Genomic DNA, 24,450 nt, shown 5'->3' on the forward strand with positions numbered 1-24,450 from the left:
ATTCCTGTGACTTCTGGCTAGTGGCCCACACCACCAATCCACAACATACCTTATCAAACAGCTAGAGGAGAGTTTTAATCAGTTTATTTAATTCTTCAGTAAGAATTATTCTCAACGAACAAAATTTAAATAACGGGGTTGGTCAGCATGTCAAAAGATGTTACATCATACAAAGTGCAGATCTGAGGACAATAAAACAGTGAGAAAATGGGGCATGGACGAGCCTCGGGGGCAGAGTGGGGGGCATGTTTAATACTCATAGGATTCTGGGTCAATCCTAGTACTTGACGAACAGACTCACTGCCAGAACCATGGGTAATAAATGCAACGGGCACAGAAGTCGAGCATATCCAGAATTCACCGAGAGCGAGCACATCAAAACGACAGTGCTTTCACCTGGATGATCCCCTGTGAGTCACTGTAAATAAACAGAGGCCATCTTTGTCAGGTACTCAAGTCCTGGTCTGAGTCCACTGCCCCATGTACAGGCATGGGAAAGAAGAGCGAGTCAGGACGCAGGGAGCTGCTCTGCTGAGGCCCTGAGAGGGCCTAGAGCAAAGCCTAGGAAGTGGAGGAGGCAGCCGCCTACAGGACCCGAGCGCGCTCTCCCCCAGATCAAGCACACAACCTCCAAGTTCTGCTGTTTTGCACCCAGGACAAGCTTGATAATTCGTAGGTAACTCTAAACAAACCATAAATAACAGAGCATCTCTGAACGTGTCAGAGCCAATAACTGTAAGCCAGTGGCAATCGGATCTTTTATTTTCCAGTCAGCCAACAGTTTGGACTCAGGGCTTTCTTCCCTTCTTTCGCAGTGACTGTCCTTCTCCAGAGAAAGCAACGAATCTGCCTCCAGCTTCATCCTAGGTGTGAAAATAGGATATTATTTTCAGAAGCGTCTCAAGGTTTACAATGATCACTTGTGCTATCTTATCTATCTACTCTCCCCATTTCATTAGTCATAATAAGAAATGCCCTAGAGGGGCTGGAGAGATGGCTCAGTGGCTAAAAGTATGTGCTGCTCTTCCAGAGGCCCCAGGTTCAGTTCCCAGCACCCATGCTGGGCAGCTCACAACTGGCTCCAACTCCAAGGGATTTGACATTCCCTCTTCAGGACTGTCAGGGCATCTGCATACACAGGGCAATCAAACACATATAAATATAATAAGTATCAAATGTTTCTGACATTTATGGCATTGAGAAACCCACAAATCACAGCCCTGTCAGTCTACTGCCACCTTAGTTTTTAAATTTACTGTACAACCTCTCTTCAACTTATAGAGGCAGTAATGTCTTTTTTTTTGGATTTTTGAGACAGGGTTTCTCTGTGTAGCCCTGGCTGTCCTGGAACTCACTCTGTAGACCAGGCTGGCCTCGAACACAGAAATCCGCCTGCCTCTGCCTCCCAAGTGCAGGGATTACAGGCATGCGCCACCACGCCCTGCTGGCAGTAATGTCTTAAGAAGCCATGTTCAAAACCAGGAGTTCAAGGCCAGCCTGGTCTACAGAGTGATTTCCAGGACAGCCACGGCTACACAGAGAAACCCTGTCTCAAAAAACCAAAATAAGCCATGTTCAGCTGAAGTTGTCATTAAGTTGAAAAGACATTTTATACATCTCCCTTTCAAACACCCCAAGTCAATTACAACCCACACTGCAGCAGCCTCCCCGTGAGCATGCAAGGGAACTGCACCATCCCAAATAGTAGTATCCTCAGTCATTTTTCTGCACGTGCTTACTTAATCCCCAAATCTCAAACCTGTGAGTTTCTAATCTAAATTCCCTTACTTCTTGGTTGGCGCTGTTGAGGTTAAGTGGCTCACTGCACACAGCTCTGGTTTTTGTTTTGTTTTTGTTTCTAGAAGAGAATTCCTAGCTTAAAAGATGCACTTAAAAAAACAAAAAAACTCTGTATATTCAGACCAGCCAACCGTGAGAAATACTACCAATCAAATTCTTTTCCTAGCAGGTCTGTTTCTTTAACACTGCAAAAACAGTAGGTTTTACCCTCATATGCTTTTAACTGTTCAAGATCTGAGGCAATACAACTTGGTTTCCTACACAGAGGAAATCTGCCTTTCCAAAACACATCTTCACACCTACTGCACCCTGAGGCTACTCACTGTTTACGTGACGCCAAGCCAAGCACACGTGTGAGTGCAGAGCACACCTCAACTATGGAATGCAGGCCTCTGCCACACAGCCTTCTGTCGGTCCTGACTTCTCTCTCCTCCAGCCATCTGAGCACAGACTTGACCAATTTTGTCAAGGTAGATCCCACGCTAGGACTTGCTGTTTTCTTGCCCTAGAGCCCAGACTGGCCTTAAACTTTCTATCTGCCTCAGCTTCATTCCTGCTGGGATTCAGTGAGTCGCCACCTGCTCTAGCTATTTCTACTTCCTTTCTTCAATGGGGTATACTGTAGAATTATAAGTATTTTAAGTTAGGATAGATACAGTGTTCTATTTTATTGATAAAATAATGGACTGGATGTTAGGTCTACCTTGTACTTTATAAATTACAAATTGGTAATAGTTAAGTAGAGTCCGGAGAAAGGCTTCTCAAAGGTGTCTCTTGTGAGGTCCTACATGTCAGAAACTACTTTTGTCTGAGCCTGGTGAACCTGACGGTGGCTTAGCTAGTGAAGTCTGGTGGAGCCGCCATGCCCGTCGCCACGGACTGGGTGGCTAACATAGCACATGCATTTAGGAGCATTCTGGAGACAAGAAGCCGAGACCAAGGTGTCTCCACACCCCTCTGGCTTGAAATGGTCCTTCTGTGCCTGTACCTGGCCTTTCCTCTAAGTGGTCATATTTCCTTTCTCTGTGAAAACTGGAAAATGCGTCAGATTGGATTGGGGCCCCCTTTTTCCTTAATTATACCTTGTTAAGGGCCTTCTGTCCAAACAGTCACATTAGCAGGACAACACAGAAATTTTGAGAGGACAAAGTTTGTTTTGTTTGAGACAAACAAAGAGACAAACAGAGAGACAGGGTTTCTCTGTGTAGCCCTGGCTGTCCTGGAACTCACTCTGTAGGCCAGGCTGGCCTCGAACTCAGAAATCCGCTTGCCTCTGCCTCCCAGAGTGCTGGGATTACAGGCGTGCACCACCACCGCCCGGCCTATTCCTGCGGCCTATTCCTGCCCGTTCTATTTGGAGACTGACTGGATTTAACCAGGATGTCTGTGTGAGCATGGGTTTGGAGCTATCTGATGGAACCTGGTGGGTTCAGCAGTGGCTGTACAAATGAATATGACTGACTCTCTCTCTTCCCAGAATCTATCAATAGTCAATAGTTCAGCTATAAAGGGAGGGGACCATTAGTCCTTTCTCTATATCCTTTCAGAACTTTAAAAATATTTTTTTAGATTCATTTGTATATTTTACCTACATGTATATGTACTGAGTATGTGCCTGGTGCCTCTATAGAAGGTTCTCGGGAACTGGAGTTAGGAGTGGTTGTAAACCATCATGTGGGTGTTGGGAAATAAGCCCAGGTCTTCTGCAAGAACACATGCGCTTAACCACTGAACCATCTTCCTGGGCCCTCATCACACTGCGACACTGTTCTACCACCCAGTTCCTGTGTGTACATCCAAAGATTGTTGAGGTTGGCCTTGTGTGCTGTGTATTCAGATGCTGAGTTCTGTGCCCCAAGATCAGGTTGTAGTGTAGACATGGACATTGTATTGACCAATGTGCTGTAAATAATGCTCCCCAATAATCTGACTGGACAATACAAGGCTAGAGCCGGTGACTGGGCAGAAGAGAGAAAGTGGGTCTTGAGACAGAGTAGGGGTTCTCAGGTAAAGACCACAAAGAGAAGAAAAAAGGTAGGGGAGGAAGGAGGCCGCCATGAGGCAGGATGGACCATGAGCACTTGAACAAAACAAGCTGGCCCTGAGGACACACATGAAACAAAGCATGACTCAGCGGGCAAGTAACAGGGCGTTCATCTGGCTAGTAATAGCCTGGCCAGGCTGTGCCCGTCTCAGAGCCTTCCGAGTTCAGGTTTGTAGCTTGTTAATAAATTTTGTTGACTTCGTGTTGCTACTCAGGAGCTAAATAAAAAAGAGAGTGGCCGACACTGCCATAAAGTCACGTCACTAAAAGACGATGTCCCTAACAGGGTGAGACCCCTGGCCTCTCTCTAGATCTTCTCCTGCTTCAACCTAGACCTGTTGTATTCACTGTTGGAACTCGGTAGAACTATCTAATCTGCTAACCAATGGCCTCCATTTAGAAAAGCTACTTGCACAATTCTTTTCCTTCCCCCGTTCCTTCCTTCCATTCTTTTGTTGCTCATTTGTTTTTGCAATGAAGTCTTTCTAGGTTGCCCAGGTGCTCCTGAATGGCTAAGCTCCGGCCACCTGCTGCTTTAGTCTCCTGAGTGCGGGACTACAGACACTCACTGCCATGCTTGTCACAACCTGCAGGACATGGACGTAGTCTTCATCTATTTCACCTTAGCGCTAGGGTGGACATCAGGCCATGCTGACCACGAACTCTTCTAGCACTGGGCTTCACCTCTAGCTCAGACCTATGAGTTTCGGTATTCTTTACTGGAAGGGAGCCTTCCTTAGAAACCCTGCCGTTTAACCGTGTATTTAGGCCTTCTGTCTTGAGCAAGTTCTCATCTTCAAGAGCAATAAGCAAGCTGGCTGCTACTGTCTGAGGTCAAATAGCAGCCTATCACCAACGGCTGCAGCAGACTTTATTATCTAGTGTGAACGATGGTCCTCGGCTAGGGCCTTTGTGCTGGGGCTGCAGAGGCCAGCACAGTGTGGGAACGGTGCTGAGCTCTAAGCGCATTCTGTCTTTACCCCTCATTTCCAAAGGTGCCTTCTGAGAGCTCTGCAGCCTACACCAAACTGCCTCTTGTTTTTTCCCAGGCCAGCCTTAGACTGTAGCTGTCTTCGGCTAATTAAAAGCAGGTTCTGCTTGTCCTTCTGTCAAATCCTCGCTGAACTTGCCTCCTCTTCCAAACTTATTATCCCATTACCTTTTACCAAAACTTTAATGGCTTTGAAGATAGAGTAAAGCTATGTCTTTAATTTCATATACTTAACTATTTGTGGATAAAGCAGAGCCTGCTGTGCCTGCCTGCCTATTCTCTCTCTATATATAAATCACACTGGGGTGTGTGAGCACGATGAAAGCTGAACTATATCTAATAAAGGCTGCAGGCAGGTTTCATGGAGATGTTAGGTCTACTGACATCTACCCCAAGCCTGGAAACCTTACAACACTGTGTCAGCTTAAGGGACATTAAAGGTGTCAAGAGATTGCAGCTGGCCTGGAAGCACCCTAGGCTGTCTCAGGCCACCCAGAATACTAGAGCAGAGCAGGTTCAGTAGCCAAGAGTGTCTGGCAATGACCCAGCAGCCCAGCTTACACAGTCTCACAGCACAGCTCATCTCTGCCCTACTGAGACCCCTTGGACCGACCTTCCTTCCTTCCTTCCTTCCTTCCTTCCTTCCTTCCTTCCTTCCTTCCTTCCTTCCTTCCTCCCTCCCTCCCTCCCTCCCTCCCTTCCTTCCTTCCCTTCTTTTAAGATAGGTCTCATTTAGCAAACCTGACTCATTTAGCTCCTGGATCCTCTTGCTTTAACCTTCCAATAGCTGAGATATCAGTTGTGCACCATGCCCAGCTAAGAGTGATCCTTTGAGAAATAACCAGGAAACCCCAGGGTCTAGAAATACATGTCGCACTTGGGCGGCTGCATTCCAGAGACAGCTGCTGTGCAGAATGCAGTCTGCAGCAGGATGAGACACTTATATCTAATGCCTAACACCTTGGACTACGTTCCCATGTAATGCCTTCTGCTTCTACAGCAGCTCCCCCTACCGCCATGGCCAGTGTCAGGGACATGCTCGTCATAGAAGCTTGCTGTCCTGATGTCCTTGTGAAGGTCACTTTCTCAATGGGGTGCTATAGATACCATGTGTGAGGTGGTCAGGGGCTCTCGCTCTGTACCCATGCATCTATACAAGGGCAGTCACAGCATGAAGCTCACAGTCATCTCAGCAATGAGATGTTACTTAAGAAGCGCACAGAGGTATGTGGCGCCTGCCCTGGCACTGGCTCTAGAGCGGGTATCATGCTAGTCACCACTGTTGAGCAGCACCTGGGCTGTGACAGAGGCCGGAGCCTTCGTGACTGTATTCATGCTAACTCTTAAATGTCTTGATCTGGTCAATCTGGCTTCCTATGAGCGTATGCACCTATTCTCATGTATCAGGCCCAACTAGACTCAGCTGGGTCTCTTCAAAGCATTCATCTCTGCAGGACTCTTAGCCATACTGTCCCTATCTTACAGCCATACCACTTACCCAGCAGTCACTATATAGACGTGGTAAGCTCTAGCTCTGGGTTAGAAAGAGCAGTGATACACAAGAGTGTAATTAAGCATGTGTGAGGACCTGGGTTCATCCTCCTATTCTGAAACAAACAATAGGCAAAAAAAAAAAAAGATGAAACCCACCTAGGGCTTCAGATTTTTTTTGTGGCAGAACCTGGAATCAGTTCTTGAGCTCTGCATTGGCAGACTTTAGTCAATAGACCTGCAATGGTTCTACAGAGTAGTCAGCCCACTAGGAACAGCAGGGCCACAAGAAGGGGCCTAAATATCACAGACGCACCGTGATTTGAATGGTAGAAACACTAGTCATCACTAGTGAGTAAATCCTATGACCAATGAAATAAACTCACCTCTTCAACCTTTTTGACCAATGGACGTGAATTTCTGATGAAAGTGATCTTACCAAGCTTAAATTCGTAATTAGGAATTCCTCTGTGAAAATTACAGACAAGGAGAAAGTTAGTTCCAAGGACTAAGATTTGCTTCTGACAATCGAGAGGAAGGTAGGGGAGGCAGTGGTGGCTTCTTGGTATCGTCTGGTATCCACTGCTTTGCCCTCTGTGTACCTGCTCAGAGGGAAGACTAAGCAAAAACACTGGCCCAGCCTTAGACTTCTCCAAGTGCTCCCTCCAGTGGATCCCACCTCCTATTCTCTTCCTGGTCACACGCACAGTAGACAACTAACACATCCCTAGCCCTACCTGGCAGCCACCAAGAGGGAGGTCACTGAGTCCCTGCACAGACACCACCATGCTCTAGAGTGCAAGCAAGGCCTGGAGCGTACTCAGCAGCCTGCTGCTTTGTCTCCAACACCAGGATGAGGCATCCCGTGTCCTGTGCTTTGACACAGCCCATCTGTCAAACCTTTTTTGGAAATGGCAAACCCTCACCAGGGACAGACTGGGCCAGGCCAACCCTACCTTTTGATGTCTCCGGGCTTGACTGGGGAGGGGCTGGGCTCCACCCCCTTTTTCTTTCCGTCCAGTCTATTCCCAGAACCAGAGAAGGCCTAGACAAGGGAGTCAAGAGGGCGCATGCTCAGTCTCCAGAGTCAACAGCCATGGGCCTCTGCAGAAGAGGAGGGGCTGGTGCACTGCCAGGTCCTTGAGTGCCATCGGCCGACCTCTCCACCAGCCCTCAAGGCACTGCAGGAAGCCCAAGAGCTCTCTCAAACAGGCAGCAGCAGTGACAGCTGACCTCTGCTGCGAATACCTGCCAGGCCCCTCCTTCCCACATGTATAGTCATCCTTCCTCTTCTGCTTCCCAGCACGGCAGCACCACGCAAGCCACTTCTGCCCGCGTGCTTACCAGGGATCCTGGCTATCAAGCATGCAGCTTGCTTTCAAACTGTGTAGGCAAATAAAAGCTGGCTGTGTTTTCAAAGGACGCAAACATGCTACCATCTGAAGAGCTGTGTGTACCTATTACACTAATTTGACTTCTTAGTAGACACCCCCACACCTAGAGACCATACCCAAGTCCTATGGTAGGCATACGTTTTGAAAGGAACAATAGAACTTGGAAGCCTTTCAGGGTTATCAAGGTCCCAGGAGAAAACACATATTAAAACGTTTGAGGGCTGGAGAGATGGCTAAGCGGTTAAGAGCTCTGACTGCTCTTCCAGAGGTGCTGAGTTCAATTCCCAGGAACCACATGGTGGCTCACAACCATCTGTAATGGGATCCAATGCCCTCTTCCGGTGTGTCTGAAGACAGCTACAGTGTACTTATGTAAATATAATGAATGAAATTTTTTTGTTTGTTTGTTTTTTTGTTTTTTGGGACAGGGTTTCTCTGTGTAGCCCTGGTGTCCTCAAACTCAAAAATACGCCTGCCTCTGCCTCCCAAGTGCTGGGATTAAAGGTGTGCGCCGCCGCCACCACCTGGTGAATTTTTTTTTTTTTTAAATGGATTTACATGTTTTTTTTAAAAAAAAAAAAAGAGCAAGTGCCTGATTTGTCTGCTCATTTGGGTACCCAGAGCGGAGGTCTTGCTAATGTTCATAAATCATCACTGAGAATAGCTCCTGGCATCAGGATGCAGAGAGACACGCAGTGCCTGGTACTTACACGGAAGCCCACCTCTCCAGCATAGCCACTGTGGTCAGCTTCTCCCTCCTAACAGGGAAAAAGAAAAGGAACAGGACATGAGCTTCTTGGAATGGTGGGCAGCTCTCCTCAGAGCCTCTTGTTTCCACAGTTGTCCTAGTCTCCATCAGCTAGAACACTATCCTCCTAGGAGCTAGCCCCTGCAGAGTCCATACACAAAGAAATACATGAACAGACCAGCAAGTCAGCTCACCAGGTAAAAATACTTGCCACCAAGCCTGAAGACCTGAGTGCAATCCTTGGGATCCAATGGTAGAAAGAGAACCAACTCCCAAGCGTTGTCCTCTGACCTCCACACACATGCACTGCACATACACCTCCAACCCACACACAACATATTTAAATGTAACATATTTAAATGTAACAAGGGAAGCCCAGGTACAAAAATATCAGGAGGAGCTCAAGAAAATGACTTACTATTGAGTCCTCATGTTGCACTGGTCTTTCTGGTTCTTTGTATCCCAAGGGAGCATCAAAATCCACCTGTGTTTTGAAAATAAAGGTTAATGTATGTGCTGAGGCCACTCTGCCTCCTTAACTGAGACAACATCTTGAGAGTCCAGTTTTCCCAACAATAGTGCTTTACACGGTTCAACATCACTACAATGACATCGACCCCTTATAGTCACAGGCTATTGTTGGGAGCTGTGTGTGTGTGTTTAAATATAACCACATCACCATGGAAGTGTGTGTACCCGTTATCCCAGGGAAGGATTAATAGCACCTCAACAACCCACCCACATGTTCTTGGAAACTATTAATCTCTCTTCCTTTCCTAAAGTCTGACACCTTAGGATGTCAATGTAAATGAAAGGAGACAGGAGACAGTGCAACCTTTTATTTTCCTTGACAACCAGGAGTCCTGTCAATAATTTGTTTCCACTTAGCTCTTAATACTCTAATTCACTCTTTGACAGGCCTGAGGTGACTGTGGATACAGCTACTTTAAGTACAGTCAACTGCCACTTCTTTTTTTTTTTTTTTTTTTTTTTTGGAGACAGGGTTTCTCTGTGTAGCCTTAGCTGTCCTGGAACTCACTCTGTAGACCAGGCTGGCCTCGAACTCAGAAATCCACCTGCCTCTGCCTCCCAAGTGCTGGGATTAAAGGCATGTGCCACCACCGCTCGGCTCAACTGCCACTTCTATTCCCTAGGAGAGACTACTAGGTGAATGGCCACCTCCTCCTATTCTGACAGCATTTTCCCCCTCTTCCCCTTGTGTGACACTCATGGGTTCTGACCTCACTTACAGTGGGAAATCACTCACATTCATGTCACATTCAATAATGGATACAGCCTTGTCCGGTTTGGTCTCCATCACCCGCAGTTCATAGATCTGCAAAAAGAACAGAAAGATAGAGTAGTAGGGGCCGGCAACGCAGGCGAGCATCACACCAGCATCAAACCTTCCAGCACTGACAATGCTGCTTCAGGTCAGAACTAAACGTACTGGTCCCCACATGTTGGTCTAATTCCACAAGCTCATTAGTACCCTACTGCAAAAGACTATTCCTGGGCTAGCTGTTCGTATCTAATTTAGTCTAATACGTAAAATCTAATATTCTAATATTATTATAAATTCTATATAAATTCTAGTATCTAAAATCACAATCTAGTTTATTCTTAGAAAAGAATTAGCTAGGTGTTTTAAAGAGATAAAAGTAAGAATGCTCATACCAATAATGCTAAATCTATCCTCCCAAAGTGATATATGAATTGTACTGCTTAAGTTTGAGGGGGATGGGGAGAAAAAAGAAAAGAGGAAAGAGAAGAGAGAAGTTGGGCTACAGTTACACAGAGCTCAATTGTTTCCCACAGTGACGCCTACAATGTCGACATGCATCTGCAACAGTGTCCACCTCTCAGGGGTTGGGTCTCCCTCCCTCCTACCTGTGGGCTCCAGGATCAAACTCAGATCACCAGGCCCACAGGACCGGCATCTCCACTGCAGCTCACCAGCCCACAGCTTGGCTGCAGAGCATTTGCACAGCACTTACAAGGCTCCAGGTTCAATCCTCAGCACTCCAGAAGCAAACAATAAAATGAGATGGCAGAGGCCCTGGTAGGTAAAGCACCAGCTGAGGACCTGACTCTGGATCTGCAGAACCCACGTGAAGCCATGGTTCTTGGCTCCTAGGTCTCTTATCCACGACAAGACAGTTTAGTTAGGTGAAATGACAGGTGAGCTCCCACAAGGCTAAAGAAGGCCTCACTTCCCGGAGTGTCCACATTCGGACACTACATAAGGAAGCTGATCAGGACTCTGACAGTTGTGGGGACCTAGTTTGAGGGGATCAGCACTCATTTCAGGGAAGACCACACCAGGCTGGGGTCACTACTGAGCCCTACAGTAGTGCCAGTCCTGTGTCAGCCCTGGCCCAGCTCCACAGCTGTCAGTGAGAGGTACCTACACTACCAGGTTCCATGCCTATGGTGGGACAGCCCAAGATGGCAAGACTTGTACTAAACTTACCATCAATATACTCTATGGATGACAGGGAAGTGAAGCCTTGTGGGAACTCACCTGCCACTTCACGCAACTAAACCATCTTGACTAAGAGACCTAAGAGCCGAGCACCATGGATGAGCATACGCAGTATTAAGACTCAACAGACCTAAGGTAGGAAGCGGCTGAGGGAAGAGCCATAGAAGATAATGCATGCTCAGCCGTTGGTCAGGAGCACTTGGCCACTCCTGCAGAGGACCCAAGGTCAGTTCTCAGCACCCACACAGCAGCTCACTGTCTGTAACGCTAGCTCCAGGACTCTGACACCTTCACAAAGAAACGCAAGCAGCAAAGTGCCAATGCATGTAAAATAAAAATTTTTTAAATGTAAAAAGAGGTAATGTATGCTCCTTTGAGAAGAGACCCCAAGAGGCACTACCTCAAGCAGGTGAATTCTACTTCCAAGGTGACCAACAGCATTCTGCCCCATCAGGGTCTGATGCTCAAAGAGCTTCCTACTTTCAACAGAGGGTTTTACAAGGACAGGGGCAGTTAGTTTGTTTTTGGTCCTTCCCAGCATGGCAAGGGGCTTGGTATAGATAAAAGGACAGAAAAGCCTTTGGCAGGGAGAGGAGAGTAGGAACTTATAGTCCAGAGCAACCTTGAACCTACAACCCTCTGCCACTGATGGAGTACTAGCATTGACCACCATGCTCAGCCAACCAAGGCTTTTTAAAGACAGATTTTAAAAAGTGAAGATTCATTTCTATTTCATAGATAGAAATATTTATAGATATTATAAATATAGATAGAAATATTTATAGATATTATAATATATTATAATTAATATAGAATATTATTCTATCTATAAATGTTTTGCCTACATATACATATACGTATACATATGTGTGTGTGTGTGTGTGTGTGTGTGTGTGTTTGTACCAGATGCATGCCTGGTGCCCACAAAGGCCAGAAGTGGGTGTCAGAGCCCCTGGAACTGGAGCTGCCAGCAGCTGTGAACCTTTCTGTAGGCTCTGGGAAATGAACTGGGTACTCTGCAAGCAACAAGTGGTCTTAATCACTGAGCCATGTCTCCAGGCCATTAACAGATGTTATTAAAAGCAGAGGCATAGCCGGGCAGTGGTGGCGTACACCTGTAAGCCCAGCACTCTGGGAGGCAGAGGCAGGCGGATTTCTGAGTTCGAGGCCAGCCTGGTCTACAGAGTGAGTTCAGGACAGCCAGGGCTATACAGAGAAACCCTGTCTCAAAAAACCAAATCCAAAAAAACAAAACAAACAAACAAACAAAAAAAAACAAACAAACCAAAAAAGAAAAGCAGAGGTATCATGAACAGGTATAAAAATATTAAGCTTATTTGCCTATAAATATAATCAGTCCTTGACAGTTTCTGAATGTTATATTTTCTATTGCTTTGACAAAATACCTGATGGAAACAACTGGAAGGCCTGCGGTTGAGGTGGGAGCCCCAAGCATCCACTGCATCTACCGGATGGCCGCACTGCACCCACTGGATGGCCACACTGCACCCACTGGATGGCCGCACTGCACCCACTGGATGGCCACACTGCACCCACTGGATGGCCGCACTGCACCCACTGGATGGTCGCACTGCGCCCACTGGATGGTTGCACTGCACCCACCATCCAGGTGGATGCTGATGCTCAGCTTGCATTGTTTTTATGTAGTCTAGGCCCCAGCCCAGCCCATGGAGCCACGCCTCCCACAGTTAGTGGACCTTCCCATCCCAGCCGCATCTACAAAGTCCTTCATCCACACGCTGCAAGTCTTGATTCTACTGTGTTCCTAAATCCCATCAAATAACAATCAAATTAACCATCATGAAAGGCTAGGGAGATGACCCAGAGATTACAATGTATACATTATATATAACTATCAACATTGAGTAAATTAGGGCTTTAAATGTAAACCCAGGAAATTTAAAAAAACCAAACAGTAGGCAGCAACTAGGTGATAAAAGCCATTTTTAGAGCATCTCATTCAATATTAAAATGGACAATGACTATGACTCTTCATTGTAGATTCAAACATCCTCTTGTGGAGGGTGTGGGGAGTCTCATGAAACCTTGAGCCCACAACCATCTCCTAGGTGGTAAGATTACTAACATGTACCACCAGGGTCAGCCAGCAAAGGCATTTTTAACACATAAAAAACTGAAGGAAGGAAGGAAGGAAGGGAGGGAGGGAGGGAGGGAGGGAGGGAGGGAAGGGAAGGGAAGGGAAGGGAAGGGAAGGAAGGAAGGAAGGGAGGGAAGGGAAAGGAAGGAAGGGAAGGAAGGAAGGAAGGAAGGAAGGAAGGAAGGAAGGAAGGAAGGTAGGTAGGTTGGTTGGTTTTCTATTTTAAGTTTTTGAACATCTTGCCTGCATGTATACGTGTGTACCACAGGCATTCCTGGTGCCCACCAAGACCAAGACCAGAAGGAAGTCACCAGGCTCAGAGGCCCCTCCCTGAGGGTAGCTGCCCGTAGCTTGTACAGGAAGTTACATCCTGGCTCACCCACGTTCCCGTAATTCACCCCAAGGAACGCTTTGCATCACCAAAACACTTAGATGGAATCATTTCTTAGCTCTGTCGTTTCCCTCTCTCTGGTAAACAGGCACAGTAGCAGAACATTCTTTACCAGGTACGGCAGCCAGGCTCACCTACCTTCTCATTGTAGTTGATAGCAATCACATCTCCAGTCGTCAGACAGGCAAAGTTTCTCAATGCATTTTCTAATCTGCATACATGCTGTCAAGGCAACAGGACAAGCAAGCTACATGCCTTCAATTACACAATGGATTAGCACTTCCGATGACTCTAGAAGGAACACTCTTCTTTCCACAGACAGATGGAAGGGCTGACCTCAGATAACCGGGACTGGCTCTAGAATTTGCAGGCCCTGGCAAATGCTATGGTGCCAGCTCCCCACGTCTCTGCTCTACAGTCTTTGTCCTTTTCTCATCCTGAGACAAAATACTCAACCAAGAGCAACATTAGGAAGGCGTTCCTTGGGTTCAGTGAGCCCTGAAACAGTTCATCACGACGGGGAAGGGCATGCGGGAAGGCAGGAAGGGCTTGCAGCGGCGGAGGGGGGTGTCTATACACACCTGGGGGGATCAAACAGCCGAGGAAAGGGAATGAGACCACTAGACTGGTTTCTTCCCTTGCTTTAGTCGGCCTGGGACCCGGATCATAGGATGGGCTCCCCATTATCCAAATAAAGTAGCTCTTCCCACACATGCCCAGGCCTGTAGGACAGGGCACCTCTACCACTGTCTACACTGTGCAGACAAGTACCCCACATGCCCCTCTGTCTAGGACTCAGACAGCAGCGGGTTCACTAAGCCATTCCATCCTATTCAGCAGGAGTCTCTGCCGTGGCCCACTGGCGTCCAGGACTGACCCTCGGCACAGCAGCCTGCTTCCAACAGTGAGTGGACAAAGGTGACAGGTGGCAAGGGAAGTAAAAGCAGGGTCTGACTGTATGTTTGTTTTCAAATATTCTACTTGTCCATGTTGCTGTCTGAGATTTTTTTTTTCTTCAGACAGTCTTGCTATGCACATCTTGACACAAAGCATGTCCCTCTCTCACATTTATAAATACACATACCCAGCTTAACCTGGGAGGTGAACATAAAAAAATCATTAGAACAAAAACATAAAACTTTCCCTTCCCCCTTACTAAAAAACAGAAAATGTCCTCAGCCAACCTTTGTCTTACTTTGAATGGGCCCTAAGTCTGAGCACAAAGTGGGCTTGATTACCTACTTCATGCTGAACCAGAGCCCAGGGCTCCACAGAGGGCTGGGGGTACATGAGCTATGAAGCCTTCCCACTGGATACACGGCGTATCTCAATCCTGTGTGGTATCCACAAAACTAAAAGAAGGCTCTGCTCTGGAGTCTAACAAGCATCTGCAAGCGCCTGGAGAAGGCCAAAGAGCCCTGACTTGCTTGGTCAGGACCAAGAGGACATACTAGCTAAATGATGTTACCAACATCACAACTTCAATCACAGACAGACATGTGGTTCCCCATGTTGCTCTGAGACGACCAGGAACCCTCCTTTACAGAGGGACTCCTATGTCAGAAGGATACACTGCTTTAGGGTTGGTGATGTCCAGGAAGTCTGCGCTCTGAGGCTGGAACTTAGAGTAGGTAGCCACTTGAAGGTTGACACTTTCCACTTGAACCAGGCCCCCTTCTTCCAAGAGCAAATTCTGCATCATCTGAAGAGAAGAAATCAGCATGAAACTCCTGAAAACTAAGACGCCTACATGGTTAACACCTGCCGGTTAGCACACTGAGTGGTTTAAGACTTATCTGGGTAGAAGGCCCAGGATGAAGACTTGGAACAAGCAAATAAACTGTACCATAGGAACATGACAGAGAAGCAAACCAAGTATTGGTTTGGACATGGGAAGCAGACCAAGGAAGGGTCCTCTGAGGCTGCATGGTGACCTGTCTACCAAGGCCACCTGACAGGCCGCAGTTTCTAGCCTCCTGCACATAATGTCTCCCTGAGATGCTTACCTCCCAGCTCCAAAGCTGTCCCATAGGCAGTTTTCATGACCCTGAAGCCATCAAGACCACACTTACAATAGAAAAACCACACAAGGCAAGGCTAGTCATGGAAGACCCCAGACATGTCTGCTACAGAGGGTCATAAAAACACCAATACAAGAAGCACTGATTAACTACCTAATAAGACAGATGATGACTGGGGACAGGAACAGAAAGAAAAAAAAAGGCTGTGAACATCTAGCAAATAGGAGAACATCTAGCAAATAGGAAACCAGGCCGCTGCAGTGCCAGAAGTCAGAGGCAGAGCATCATGGGCAGGAAAGAGGGATAGGTTACAGGTCTCAGAATGGATATTTGCTAATTTTATATCTTTTTGAAAATAAGTTGAATACGTAGACGCATAAGTAGAAAGAACTGTAGAGTGAATTTCCATTGGCCTCCCCTAACACCTCTACCCCCTTTTATCTTTAGAGGCCTGATGGTTTGTATATGCTTGGCCTAGAGAGTGGCACTATTAGGAGGTGTGGCCCTGTTGGAGTAGTTGTGTCACTGTGGGTGTGGGCTTTAAGACCCTCATCCTAGCTGCCTGGAAGCCAGTATTCTGCTAGCAGCCTTCAGATAAACTCTCAGCTTCTCCTGCACCATGCCTGCCTGGATGCTGCCATGCTCCCTCCTTGATGATAATGGAGTGAACCTCTGAACCAGAAGCCAGCTCCAATTAAATGTTGTCCTTATAAGAGTTGCCTTGGTCATAGGGTCTGTTCACAGCAGTAAAACCCTAACTAAGACATGACCCCAATGCTAATCCCTCCCATGCCAGGCTACCCCAAGCAAGTATGTCCTTAGGGATGCAAATCCCTTTGAGAACATTACAAAGAAGCAAGAACAGAGGGCTATGATGCAAGTAAGAAGGAACTCATCTGAAGAATGGGGCAGCAGAGGTGCAGCCCCAGGATAGACCAGAGGCTCCAGTACACTGTGCCTTTAAAAGGCTGGGAATGACAGAAATGGAGGATAGCCACTCCTCCAAATGCCACAACAAGCTGCCAAGGCTTTGGCAAGTGACGGCTCTGTGACCCTAAGTACAAGTTTCCCAAGGGCCAATACCAGCCTGGTACAGGTCAAAGCAGTATAAAGTGGTCAGTTAGGAGGAAGGTAACTGTGGCATGAGGCTCTGGAGCACAGAGAACAAGAGGACAATTGCAGGCCTGAGTGAAGCCTACAGCTTCCCCAGACAGAAGCAGGACACGGCCACAGACAGCACAAAGCAAGAAAAAGGGTCAGAGCAAGCCCTGGGGAACAGACTTCTGAAATGACTTAAGGACAACAGGAGGCAAGAAGACCTGAATGCTCATTGTCCCCCTGGTCCATTCGTGGGCACTGTGGCATGGACAGATGGTCCAGTGAGCAGGGTCAACGGATGAGGTTCCGGCAGCAGCTGGCACTTGCTGCAGCCCGGTCCTCCCGGAACTTAGCAGCTTAGGACGGATAAGGAAGGGGCTGCAGATGAGGAGTTGCTTTGTGAACCTTCTCCTACCTTAACTTTTCAAATAAAGGCTTGAGCCAATGATTGGGCAGGAGGAAGTGGGAGGAGCTACATAGGATGGAGGGGAAGGGGAGGAGCTATGAGGGATCAATAGAGAGGAAGGGGAGAGAGAGAGAGAGAGAGAGAGAGAGAGAGAGAGAGAGAGAGAGGAAGGGGAGAGAGGGAGAGAGGGAGAGAGAGAGAGAGAGAGAGAGAGAGAGAGGGAGGGAGGGGGGCGTCAGTGGGGGGGGGAGGTTATATGTGATAATATAGTTAGGAATAGAGTGGTATAGTGGGAGATCTGCCCAATCTAGGCTTCTAGCTTGTATTGTTACTGAGTTGAGATTTCTTTTACCAGGGTTGGAAACAAAGTAGCAACACCCACTGAGCAGCCAAGGGAAATATACACTCCCCTTGTCACCTGAAACAGAAGCAGGGCGACAGTAGGCAAATGCCTGCTCATATCATGATCTGGAAAGTCAGCCCCAATAGGCTGGGAAACAAGTTTCACACCCCCACAGGCGTCCTAAGTCCATGTGGCATCTCAGAGAAAGAAAGTCAAATAGCTTCCCAGGCTAAGGTGCCAAGGAATCTGTAGCTACTAACTGCACGCACGTCAGGGACAGTGTTGTCTACCTCATGCCTCATCAGGTGAGCCACAGGGAAGCGGGAAGAGAAGGATGAAAGCGTCACTGTGCCACACTTCACCATCCGTGCAGCCCAGGGCCAAACACAGGACAGAAGTGCTAAGCGTGTCAGATCTCAGCCCACAGCAAGTCAGGGCACGGAGACAGGCAGCACAGAAAGGCTTAGACGCAGGAGCTGCAAGTCCAAGCAGGACTCCTGTTGGGGAGAGCATGGCCAGAGCCTGCCAAGCACCCTGGGGCCCAGCTGGAAAGGGTGGTCATGACAAGGAAGAAACGGTCTTCAGAACTTGAATCGCATGTAACTGTAAGAAGGAAAAGCTACTCCTCTAAAATGGCGGAATTGAGCTTCAACACACTGTTCTGGTGGCAGTGGGACCTCCAAGTGTAGCAGAGGAAGCACGCCTGTGTCCTCAGCCCACCCACAGCCTGCCCAGGGCCTTTCAGGACACCTGACACCATTAAAGCACAAAGAACAGGGTGTGTGCTTCCTGGTGAAGGCTTTCTAAAGCTGAGCTTGTCCACTGGACTAGGACTGGAAGGAGACTGAAGGGAAGCCAGGGAGCTGCAGCCTCTAACACACCACAGAAGGCTTACCAACTCACGATCCTCCCCGAGGAGGAAGCAGTCCTGCTGCCCTTCTGAGGAGCCCTGCTCCAGGGGACGCTCTGGGACTGCTCATGCCCTTGATGAGACACCCAGGTCTATAATGACGCCCTTCACACCAGCTTGACCTGTGTCTACACAGTTAAGCATGATGTTTTAAATATGGCATAGCACGCTGCTGAAGCTGTCTTCCGCTTACTGGGCGTTCTACTTGAAAGGACCCTCAGGCATACACACGCATGGAAAAAGGATGTCCCTGCTTATGAGGTTCCCAAGAGACAGACTACAGACCTTCACAGCTCAACTCACCCAGTGTGGGAGGTAACAGATGCCTTCATCAGCAACAAACTCCAGTACACCACAGTGTGTCATTCGGTCTGAGTTCTTATTGGTCAACTTAAACAGCATCGGATAGGTAATGTTGAGCCGGCCTAAGAACAAAGATGTTATAACACACAATCAAGTACCACACCCACCAGCAGTTCCTGTGAAGGAAACCCTGTCCACCCAATGCTCCTCTGAGGCCTTGTCCCCTAAACTTCAGAGCCTACTCCCATATTCCCCTACTGTTCTAGTCAGAGGGGTATCACTGCAAGAACACACCATGTGGTCCTAGAGGAGCTGGGTGACTTAGTCACGTAGCACCAGCATAAACGTGATTTTTCTGAAATCACGATTCTTAAAAGTAGCATGTTCATTTATTCATCAATAACTTAAGTGTCAACCACATGTCACACACAAAAAATCTGTTCCTTTAAAGGTTTTTATGTAGATAGTGAGACTGTAAATCAGTACATACTGCAGGCACCATGGGAAGCAAAGGATGGAAAGGGAGAAAGACCTGGAACAGGCTTCCCAGCCCCTAAAGACGCAGCTTTCCAGGCCAGCTCCCAGACACACAATCCAGGAAGGGGGACAGCTAAGCAAAGAAATGGATGGGAAGAACTCAGCCAGTTTGAGGGATGACCGCCAACTAGGCAAGATGGCTGGGGTCGGCGTGAGAGTGAGTCAGGAAGGGAGACAGTAAGAACGCTGGGAGCAGAGCCAAGCATCCAGGCCCGTGGGCAGCCCTAGCTCAGGTCACAGCATGGCACGTGTGTGAATTCCAGTCATCTGGGAGTCAAGGGCTGCAGAGGGCAGAAGACAGCAACAGGACTATGGAACACTGACTCAAAAGGTACAAGGGCAGAGGGAAGAGGGCCTGGCCACGTGAAACCAGAAAAAGCCAGGAGACCAGGGCAGCAGGAAGGTCTGAGGGGTTCTCAGTGGTGTTTGCCATGTCCTGGGCAACTGCTTAATCTTCCCAGAATAATGAAGAAGGCATATCATTCATCTCTTGTTAAATTATTGGAGAAACTGAGGCATGTGGATAAAGTAATACACCCTAAATGATCGGTCCACAGGCAAAGTCCGTCAGGGAAGAGCTTGGGTGGACAGCTCCAACGCAGCTTAGAAAACTGCCTCGTGGTAGAATGGAGGTGATCCTGCCAGCACAGGGGTGACTGAGCCAAGCAGCCCAGGCCCGAGGAGCTAGGCTCTCCGTTAGTAAGACAGCTGCAGCCACGAGAGCTACAAGTTGAGCAAGATATGCATGGCCTTCTGTGCTGCAGACCAGGATCCCGCCAAAGATCTGAGACAGAGGAGGTAAGGGAAACTCTTAGCACCCTCCAGCTACTGACTGGAGAGCCTGACTCCCAGCTCCCCAGTCCTCTGCATCACCTAATTCCTGAACAATATCCTGTATTTCACAAATTAAGACTCCCTTGGTCTTACTTGGTTACACAGGGTTTCTTCCACCACTTAAGAGGCCTCAACAGCTGAGCATGGGGGCACACACCTGCAACTCAAAATCAAGGCAGGGAGATTTTAAGTTTGAGGTCAGCCTAGTTAAGTTGGGAGAGACCCAGACTGAAGGAAGAAAAAGGGCTTTAAAGGGCTGAGTGAGCCGGGCGGTGGTGGCGCACGCTTTTAATCCCAGCACTTGGGAAGCAGAGGCAGGTGGATTTCTGAGTTCGAGGCTGGCCTGGTCTACAGAGTGAGTTCCAGGACAGCCAGAGCTACACAGAGAAACCCTGTCTCGGAAAAAAATAAAAAAATAAAAAAAAACCCAAAAAACCAAAACAACAACAAAAAAGAAAGGTCTGGATGTTGCTCTAATCTGGTCTAAATCCCACTGATTGGAAGGTTCCAGAGTACCTTCCTGATACTTTGCTAAGGGACACACCTGGGCTCCCTGGTCAGCTCACCCCAAAACTAAGACCAAGGACCCGTGCTGTCTTTGTAATGGCAGCCTACTGTGAACCCCATGGTTCTATTCTACCTGCTGCCTAAAGAGAAGCCTCCACTGGACACTCTCACCCAGAGCTGGTTACAGGCCACCTCCCCGCTTAGAACTAGAACTACCAGCACAGCTCCAATGAATGGTACTGACGGTGTCCCTGGTTAATGGAGATACCAAGATCCAGAGAAGCTAAGCCAGTAGCTGTTCAAAGCCCAAACACAGCAAAGCAGCATCTATTCTCTGCAAGTCACCACTACATCTCCATAACCAGTCTCCACAGGATGAATTCAGTATGGGGACATCTTCAAGTTTCCAAAGCAAAGAGGACGTCCACAATTAGGGCTATTCCTAATCCGAGAAAGGACACACGGGACTTTTCTCACAATGGCTTTATCTGGCACAGGAAGAGAAAGCAGCAGCTCCGACCTTTGGTTTCCTCAGGACACAAAGTCATGTTGGAAGTGGGAAACTCAGGCTTGGCGCTCAGGAGAGCTCTGGAGAGGAGGTGCAGACTGCTTTGCACGGTACTCTTGTAGATCAATCTTTTTTTTTTTCTTTTAGAAGACAACCTAGCGAGCCCACACCACAGTATGCGCTACTCAGGCACTATGCAACGTGCCGCTCCTTTGTATCTAGACAAGTTCTTGAGACGAGTCAGGCAATGGGGAAGGGGCCGGGCTGAGTGGTACTCATAGCCCTTGCAGTGCAGGGCACCGCCCTGCTTCCCCAGCTCAGGCACCTGTCCCTGGTCCTAGGTCAGCACAGCCTCCAGAGAGGATTCTAACCACATCCTGACAATGTCACCTGGATCTGAGTACAACGAAAAGCCCATGCCCATTTCTGGCTTCTGTACTTATATGTCCCAAACTGTTGAGTGATTTAGAAAGTACTTACTGAGTTGATCCAGGGCTGAGGGTGGCATAATTACTGTGAAAAGAATATTTCAGGAATATTAAGTAAATAAAAACAAAAAGAACGAAGGCAAGATGTATACTTTCTGAGGCATCTTTTAAACGCTTTAAACAGTGATTTTGGGGTAGCCAGAATTTCATGATGACATTTCATAAAGACTTGAAGTAATTTACTGTTGTGCTCCGAATGGCACTAAGTCAACAAACACAATTAGCACCCCACTCCCACCACCCATGCCTTAGGACAGCGACATTTTCACTCCAATGTTAGTGTCTGGTGCCCACATGCAAAATAAGGGCTATAGAAGGCTACAGGGCTCATAGAGTTTAGGGCAGGAAAGGTTACTATTCAAAATAGAAACAGACACATACTCTTCCCTCCTTTCTCCACATCTGACCTGTCATTAGGCCCTGCTAGCATGGACACGGAGAAGCAGCGGTACTGCGTGGAGAAGCGGTTCTGGAAGACCCGGGGAATCGGGTGGTCAAACATGTTGAAAGAAAACTAGAAGAAAGAAAGAAATGGTATTATTATTAAAACAAAGGTACTTTAAAAAGAAGAGGCCGGTCATCGAGTCCTGAGTTCCAGTGACCTTGGCTTAGCCTCCCTCATGATGAGGACAGCCACTAGATCCAGCTCAAAGGTATAGGCCAAGCACTAAACATAGCAAGTCATCAGTGCTTATAAATGTGGTCAAAGAACACAGTAAACTAAAATCTCAAGTAACCAGAATGTTCTGACTACCTAGGCAACAGTGAACCTCAAATCCTTTGTGTCTCTCCCAGACTCATCCCAGGACCAGTTTCCATTATCTATAGACAGTACAACTTTACTAAATATAAAACCAGGCCTTGGTGGCTGGAGAGATAGCTCAGCGGTTAAGAGCACTGACTGCTCTTCCGAAGGTCCTGAGTTCAAATCCCACCAACCATATGGTGGCTCACAGACATCTGTAATGAGATTTGGAACCCTCTTCTGGAGTGTCTGAAAACAGCTACAGTGTATTTACATATAATAAATAAATAAATCTTTATTAAAAAAAAAAACAAAACAGGCCATCCCCTACTACCTTTCTGCTACTATTGCTCATTCTCAAGATCACGGCTAGACCTTCCGGACACATAGACTCAGTACTGACCACCCACCATCTTTTAACCCAATGTTCAGAAGCCACCTCTTTTCCTAAGTGCCTACTATTTGTGTGGCTCTAATCTGGGCTTTAGGGGACATCACCTTAGTAATGTTTGGGTACTAAGAAGGCAGACACCATCTCTGCCCTGGTGAACCTGATAGGAAAGACAAGAAGCAGGTATGGGGACAGAGAGCACCGGAGAACGGATGTTAACAAGTGCTCAGGAAGAGATTCTCATTAAAGACCTACATGTCTTGAGTATCAGGTGGGCAAGAAACACAGACCAGCATTGCAGGTGGTGGAAAAACAGGCACCCATGTATTCCTCCTTCACCTGGCTTTTAGTTTCAATTCTTTCTCTTCTCTAGTCAGGGTTAGTGCTTCTCCAGATGCCCACAGCACAGAGCAGACATGTACACTGCATACCAAGTATTTTCTCATGCCAGCCAGGAAAGTCAAGACATGGGAACTATATCCAAGACAATCTGCTGACCTTCACATGCACAGAAGTGCAGACTCACATACCCACCCACAGGCCTCTATTCTCAAGCCCATGTGCACACCAACATCCCCCACCAATAAAGTGTAATAGACGGTTCTTCAGTTACTTGCACAGAAATTTTCAGTCGTTTCTCTTTTACTTTAAGCACCAGAACTGTGTGACTCAGTCTTAGGTGAATAACCCACAAAACCCTTTTTGAATGATGGGTTGGGGGTGTGTGTGTGTGCTCATCAAAGCTCCTTCCCCTATCCATCTAACCTACTGCTTCTCTCTGAAACGCAAACAACACACACAAAGTACGCAGCACCCCTAACAGTATCCTTCCAACTCAGCCACCCATGAACATGGCCATCTCCTCCTCCTTCACTGCTTCTACCATCCAGGTTTACTTCCTTTAAAGCCTAACACATCAAGCAGGCAGTGATGGTTCCATAAATGAACTTAGATATTGATTTAACAGTGACACGATAAAAAAAATCTAATAACCACTTCTTGTTTTTAGCAAACAAATCACATGGAGTCAACACTATATACAGTAGTAGTGATACAGGGTTTCTCTGTGTAGCCCTGGCTGTCCTGGAACTCACTCTGTAGACCAGCCTGGCCTCAACTCAGAAATCCGCCTGCCTCTGTCTCCCAAGTGCTGGGATTAAAGGCGTGCGCCACAAATATTACCTACTGTTATCACAACGTGATGAACACAACGTGACATACATCCTAAGACATGATCTCTACTAAATAAAAGGTCAGGAACTTTGGCAGAGCTTAATGTCCTTCGGATTGTCCTCCCTTGCGCCACTCCCCAAGAACTCTCCAGTTAACTTCGAGTTCATGGAAACCTGTTGCATGTCGAGCACTTATGAGAATTACCGACATAAAGTAGCAGGTTCCTTTCTCGGGGGCTGCAGTCCCGCCAAAAGGCATACGAGTCGTGACTCGGACAAGCTTAAGAAGAAAAGAGGCAGCGCGTAGTTATGGATCCCACTCGGGACAGAGCGCTCGGGCCAGTGGAGCGGGTCCGACACAGGCCCGGGTGACTCGGCACCTCCGCCACCAGGTCCAGGCTCTCCCCGCCGAGCTCCAGGGGCAGCTCTGGCATCACCCGGCTCGCGATCCCCGGCTAGCTTACCATGACTGACAGCGTTTGGTGATGCCGCTTCTTTTCCTGAACCTTACAATAGAAACCCAGAGCTCCCTCTTCGCAGCCGAGGCCACCGCTCCGAAACCCAGAACCCGCGAGAGGCTTGCCGGAAGTGACGGAAGACCGCAAGGGGTGGGGTATGGAGGCCGGGAGTCAGCGGCGGTAAGAAAGCATGGAAAGGCCTGAGGTTTGAAGATTATTTAAATTAAACATTAAAAACGTGATAACTGATTCCACAGGACAGCGAT

The 24,450-nt window shown here is 47.7% G+C and overlaps 1 protein-coding gene across 2 annotated transcripts; it reads right to left on the minus strand.

Moving 5' to 3' along the window:
* Positions 1-67: 67 nt before the first annotated feature.
* Ufd1 (ubiquitin recognition factor in ER associated degradation 1) lies at positions 68-24,316 on the minus strand. Of its 2 annotated transcripts, XM_052157952.1 has the most exons (12): positions 24,191-24,316; positions 21,800-21,932; positions 21,411-21,443; positions 18,545-18,666; positions 15,035-15,165; positions 13,602-13,674; positions 9,736-9,804; positions 8,887-8,952; positions 8,431-8,478; positions 7,283-7,371; positions 6,713-6,794; positions 68-863 (listed from the first exon to the last, which is right to left on the minus strand). In XM_052157952.1, the coding sequence occupies exons 1-12, from the start codon at positions 24,191-24,193 to the stop codon at positions 789-791; spliced, it is 924 nt and encodes a 307-aa protein (XP_052013912.1). In that variant the 5' UTR covers positions 24,194-24,316; the 3' UTR covers positions 68-788. The 2 variants fall into 2 exon arrangements, with proteins under 2 accessions (XP_052013912.1, XP_052013913.1); XM_052157953.1 differs by lacking the exon at positions 24,191-24,316 and having other exon boundaries at positions 21,826-21,918.
* Between the last annotated feature and the right edge of the window lie 134 nt (positions 24,317-24,450).

This window comes from Apodemus sylvaticus, chromosome 15, assembly GCF_947179515.1.
Source record: "Apodemus sylvaticus chromosome 15, mApoSyl1.1, whole genome shotgun sequence".
Classification (NCBI taxonomy): domain Eukaryota; kingdom Metazoa; phylum Chordata; class Mammalia; order Rodentia; family Muridae; genus Apodemus; species Apodemus sylvaticus.

Excerpts from the sequence above, each read along its gene's own strand:
- Ufd1 (XM_052157952.1), bottom strand. Across the intron at positions 13,675-15,034 it reads ATCACCAACCCTAAAGCAGT|ATTAGAAAATGCATTGAGAA; the intron begins GTATCCTTCTGA and ends GCATGTATGCAG. Across the intron at positions 8,479-8,886 it reads TGCAACATGAGGACTCAATA|GAGGGAGAAGCTGACCACAG; the intron begins GTAAGTCATTTT and ends TTTCCCTGTTAG.